The following is a 6,135-nucleotide window of genomic DNA, read 5'->3' as shown; positions in this document are numbered from 1 at the left end:
CACTCCCGCCCTCCCTGGGACCTGGAAGAGACCAGCTGTGGTCAGCCCCCATTAAATCAGGAAGGCAGTAGGCACGGGAGGAGTTTGGGGAGGTGCAACCTAGTTCATATTTCATTTTGGTTTTTAAATTTTTAAAAAAATTTATTTATATTTTATTTTTGGCTGCGTTGGGTCTTTGTTGCTGTGCGCGGGCTTTCTCTAGTTGCGGTGAGCGGGGGCTGTTCTTCGTTGCGGTGCGCGGGCTACTCAGTGCGGTGGCTTCTCTTGTTGTGGAGCAGCGGCTTTAGGCACGCAGGCTTCAGTAGTTGTGGTACGTGGGCTCAGTAGTTGTGGCTCGCAGGCTCTAGAGCGCAGGCTCATTAGTTGTGGCGCACAGGCTTAGTTGCTCCACGGCATGTGGGATCTTCCTGGACCAGGGCTCAAACCCATGTCCCCTGCATTGGCAGGTGGACTCTTAACCACTGCACCACCAGGGAAGTCCCTAGTTCATATTTCTTAATGGATGTGCAATCGTTTAATCTGAAGAAAATAATTGTCAAATTTATTGATTGAGGCAAAGCAGAGGTTGAGACCTCAAAAGAGACCTGGAAGTAACCTGTAGGAACTTCCAGTTTTAGAAATCAAACACAGAGTTGGCTCTGTTTAGTAAGAGAACGTGCAGAATGACCAGTCCTTCCCCTGACAGTCTACCCCACTGAGGCACTGGCATGAATGTAGACATGGAGTTAACAGATTCCTTTTGCAGCCCAAGGGCCTATTTTCCAGGCTCTGTGTGCAAAGAGCCCGTAGGGATATTTCACAGGTCACCCTGCCTGCCATTTAAAGCTGCATAAATCGTGCCGGACAAGGTATGAGTAAGCACACAGCTGCTATCTACGGTTCAGCTTCTGACGGTACCTTCCCTGTCATCGTAGTCCTGAGCTCTGTCCAGTTCTCTGGGTCCGTTCATCTCGGATGATGAACGAGGAGTTGAGACCAACAATTTCAGTAACTTCTTTTCATACACTTTTCTGGTGGAAGCTGAGGAGGAATGTGGAGAGCAGTTAAGTTGCTCTGTTTGTGTATGTGATCTCACTGGATTCAAAATATTTCACAGGGGCTTCCCTGGTGGCGCAGTGGTTGAGAGTCCGCCTGCCGATGCATGGGACACGGGTTCGTGCCCAGGTCCGGGAAGAGCCCACATGCCGCGGAGTGGCTGGGCCCGTGAGCCATGGCCGCCGAGCCTGCGCGTCCGGAGCCTGTGCTCCGCAACGGGAGAGGCCACAACAGTGAGAGGCCCGCGTACCGCAAAACAAAACAAACAAACAAAAATATTTCACAGTTCAGGGCTTCCCTGCTGGCGCAGTGGTTGAGAGTCTGCCTGCCGATGCATGGGACACGGGTTCGTGCCCCGGTCTGGGAAGATCCCACATGCCGCGGAGCGGCTGGGCCCGTGAGCCATGGCCGTTGAGCCTGCGCGTCCGGAGCCTGTGCCCCACAACGGGAGAGGCCACAGCAGTGAGAGGCCCGCGTACCGCAAAAAAAAAAAAAAAAAAAAAAAAAAAAGAAGAAGAAAAAAATTTCACAGTTCAGGTCCTTATTCTTGTATCTTACATTATTGGCTAATTATGGCTTTTACAATAAGGTAGACCCCACAACTACTTAACTCACTCCTTTCCTTCCACCATCACTTAAGGTGGGGTCTCTGTGGATTGGCCACGGAGTCAGGCATTGGGTACATTGGGGAACAAGACTGATGAAGTTGTACATCCTATCTATGGGAAATATGGACAATAAGTACATAAACAGTTAACACAGTGCACATACTAGAAATGCAAAAAGAGCCCAGGGTGATATAATCACGAGTAACTGGTGTTTCACTACTGTAAAAAAAAACAATCCTTTCTCTTTGGCACCAAATTTACTAATCTGTGAGTAAGAGCTGGGTTTAAAATTTTTTTTCCTATTTCTATTTTAATGGTTTTTATTGCATAGGTTCCTTCCACTGTAAATAATTTTCAATCTTTGGAGGCAGCTTATAGGTAATCATTGAGCAGTCTCTAATACTTGCTGCATACGTACGTAGTATTGGGCCAGGTTAAAATCCAAACGTGTGAAGTTCGTTCTGTAATTCATCGTTACTCAGACACTTCACATCCACCATGGTGATAAAAGTTTGGTCTCTTTTCTGACAGTGGAATCCTTGAAATAGCAAAACATTAAGTTCCTTAAGACAGACTTACAAATGAGAACTAAAACTTTACCAGTCCACAGAAGTGTTTACGACCCCAGCTCCCCAGTCTTGAAGGCACACAAGCAATAAAGCAAAAATCACCATTTTCTGCTGTTTTTCTGTCATAAATCTCTTCTGGATTTAGTGGGCTCAGTGAAAATCTTTGGATGGGTGTGACTTTTCCCAGTGTCTTTGGGGTTCAATTATTTCTAACTTTTCTACTCAACTAATGGAAGAAAAATCTTCTGCACAAAGTGAACAAATATTTCCATTACTGCTTAGGAACTCTAAGTTAAGACCCAAGCTCTGAGAAGAAGTTAATTAAACATGAAAGAGCTGAGAGAGATTTTTCAGTGAGTTAAATAAAAGTTATTTATCCCTGCCCTCCTTTTGATGAGAGCACAGAGAGTACAGAGCATTCAGTTATTGCAAACAGTAGTCTTTTCACACTTGTAATTTAACTCTGAACATAATGAGATGGTAGTTTTTAATTAACCGCCAGCAGACTTTGTAATTGCTGAATTGGCATTTGAAAAAAGTCAGCTATTCATTCTCTGGCACACAAATTGATTTATATAGATTTAGGCAAGTCTTGATATGGCTTTCCAAATCTGCACAGCCTCAAGTTCAATCAGTTTTATTCCGTTGATCTCTTTATCCCCTAAAAGTGACCCCTCCACCTACTTAACAAGATCCTAAAAAGACAGATGCATTTGTCAAACCTTTTAACAAACCTTTTAATTCAGGAGTTTATTTATCGTACCTCGTTTTTTTCTGTTTCCAGTCTTTTTAATATTGCAGTGAAAATGACTGTAAGACATTTACTCAGCATAGGAGGATCTGGACCAATTTCAAGTGATGACTTTGCCTTTATTGGTGGTCAGTCAATGTCCGATTAGGAAGAACATTGTATACAAGCTGGAAAAAGCTGCGAATTGTCGTGTATAACAGGGTTGTTCAAGAACACCTAGCTTACCAGTTCTCCACCTTAAAGCTATACTTTGACCAGAGTCACATTCTGGCACATAGTAGGTTCTTAGTAAATGTAAGTTTCCTTCTTTCCTATGTGTTTGGGAAGCTGAATTGACACTTTCAGTCCACTAGTAAACAACCTAATGTTATGAAGGAAAAGGACAATGCACCTCAGACTTTTTTTTAACTGGAAGCTAGCTTAGGCAGATCCTATGACACTTGTTCCCAAGAACAGCTGTCTGTTGTTTCACCACCTTCCCAAAAATAACCTCCAAAAGAGCCCTCATCAGTTTCAAGTGACACTAGACGATTGCTTAAAGGGAACACACATATGGAAGAAAAATATTCAAATGGAATCCAACTGAATGATTAATCCTTTACCCATTTACATGGTTGTCTAAAGTCTATGCAGTTGGGTTGGTTACTTAAACTGTGTGAGTTTCACCCAAGGGTTTCCACTAGCAGCCAATCCCTTTTTGCCTGTTAGGTATTATGGTAATCATAATACTGACAGTGTGACATCAGAAGCCCCATGGCAACAGACTGATGTGAAAGTCAGATGATTAATTTAACCTGAGTTCAAACAGAAGGAGGCACTGGTCGACTTCACAGGCAGACTGCCATGGTAAAATGTCAAGAGACACAGAGAAGTTATCATTATGCACGGGGGGTAAGAAGGAGCTGCTACCAAACCAAATGGTGCCAAGAAACTGGGAAGATAAAGGAGAAATCAAACAGACTCAAGTGACTAGGCCGTTATCAAAAGACTTACAGTAGTAGTTGGGTAATTTGGCCTTATTACTCTAGAGGACAAGAGAAAGTGGCAGAAACCCATATTAACTTGTTAAGGAACTGCTCATGTAGGAATAAGAATCAGTATAGACTATAGATAAATAATAATATGTTGCAGAATTCTGATGGCTTTGGCCTTTTCAAAGCATTCTCAGATCATCTCATTTCATCCTCTGCACACTCCTGTAAGACCTCCAGCACAGATATTATTATCCATATTGCAGAGGCTAGTTTTTGTTATTGTTGCTTTATTTTGTTTAAGGAAAATCCCTCAGGCAATTAGCTTGGGTATTTCAAAAAAGACTGCTCAGACTTTAAAAACAATTATGCAAGACAATATAACTTTGTGAAAACCCAATGCTTTCATTAAATACCAGAGATAGGAGGAAATCACTGGAAGGGGTTAAGGGGACAGTGGAGCCAGCCTGGCTAGAGTCAAATCCCAGCTCTGTCTCTTACCGGCTGGGTGACATTGGGTGGGGTGAGTTACTAACCTCACTGTGTCTCCTTTACTTCATCTGTAATGGGGATGAAAACTGTACCTATCTCACAGGGATGTTATGTGGATTCACTGAGTTATAATACACATGAAGTGCTTGGCACATAGTAAGTACTATATAGCTGTTTTCCATTGTTCTAATTTTTCATGAGCCCTACCCTCAGAAAAATTCTACATCCAGTCTCTTTCTTAGGAGGCTCCATCCCATTTACACTTGCCCATGGGAGTCTATCATTTCAACACTTTCCAGATACTGGGAAAGGACTGACCATCTTTGCATGCATAGTCAGGGAGGCTCATTGGGTGATCCCAGGCTGTGGTTCCAAGGTCTATGGCTCTAGAGTTTCTGAATAGAGCATCAGTTTCCAAAAAAACATGCAGTGCAAACATTTGCCAACATCTGAACACTGGATTTACCAAACAAAGACTTTGAAAATTGACACATTTGTTTCAATCAAAGCAAACAAATGATAGGCTTGGGTTATTAGGATGCACAAGCGTTTTATCCACATTTCCCAGAATTGCTTTCAACAAAAAAGCAGCCAGCAGGTGGGACCGCTTCCATTTAAACAGACTATTGGGATGAAACTGGCATTTCTAAAATATTTTCTTGGTCAGGCCTGTGGGGTTTAAAACCAAGCTAGGCTGACAAAGGATTCAATCAGATGATCTGATTGGGTTGAGCCCCCTATTATTTGCAAACCATTCTATCTGAAGTTATTCTCTTGAGGATCCCACCAGCATATCTATCCATGATTCTATTCTCAGTGTTATTCTGTTTAAGAATTCCTGTACTCTGCAGTATCCTGAAATATTTGGTTTTGATGTTTATAGCACCCGTTTCCCTTGGTTTTATCTGTGAATTCCTGGTCATTAGCTTATTTTTCGTTTTACCCTCTCCAGGACTGCAAAGATGTTTTATTCCATTTCTCCAGGGAAACAAGTTTTAATTGCCAATCGACTAGGTATTCAACATGATAAGGTATCTAAACCCTGAGAGCTTCCTCCTTTCATTAAAATGTAGATCCAATTTCTTTTCCCTTAATGCCACATGCTGTTATTAAACTGAAATAACGGAAATAGTAAAAGCCAGATGTCACTTCAGTCTCAGGTTTGACATGGGGCACAATTTCCTCTCCTCAAGTTTAATCTGCTGTTATTTACTAACCCCATCCTTTGGAAGAAGGAACAATTTAAATGTAAATGCAATTTACATAGGGGAGCAGATAGTAGATTTGCAGTTTCAATTGCCAAGAACCATTTGTAAAGGGGGAAATCAACTAAAGCAAAGATCAGCAGCTGTCGGGCTGAAGTCTGCATCACTTGCCAATCTCCTGCAACTGCCCTCCAGAATCCACTGGCCTCTGAACCTCAGCTAGGCAGGTACAAGGAAATGGAGAACTGAGGCATTTCCCCAGATATTTCAAGCTGTACTTACTATCGACTGGAGGAGAAAGAAGGAAGTTTGAGTTTCAGTGAGCTAATCCAGTTGGCATCATTGTTGAAACCATTAACTGACCAATTTATTTCAACAAATATTTATTGATCATCTCCTATGGGACAGACTTTACGCTTGGCCTAAATTAGGGGAGAAAGAAGAGAACACAAAGATACAAAAGCTACAGTCCTTCTTTTAAGGAGCTCATTTCCTTAGAGAGAA

General features: G+C 42.3%; 1 protein-coding gene across 1 annotated transcript; it reads right to left on the bottom strand.

The window, feature by feature from the left end:
* Positions 1–880: 880 nt before the first annotated feature.
* On the bottom strand, positions 881–2,143 carry LEMD1 (LEM domain containing 1). Its single transcript, XM_060078391.1, is given in 2 exon segments — positions 881–1,020; positions 2,062–2,143. Coding segments are annotated over 2 exon segments (222 nt in total).
* Between the last annotated feature and the right edge of the window lie 3,992 nt (positions 2,144–6,135).

Source organism: Mesoplodon densirostris, chromosome 2 (genome assembly GCF_025265405.1).
Source record: "Mesoplodon densirostris isolate mMesDen1 chromosome 2, mMesDen1 primary haplotype, whole genome shotgun sequence".
Classification (NCBI taxonomy): Eukaryota; Metazoa; Chordata; class Mammalia; order Artiodactyla; family Ziphiidae; genus Mesoplodon; species Mesoplodon densirostris.
Note: the sequence above shows the minus strand (reverse complement) of the source record. Positions and strands in the feature narration are given on the sequence as shown.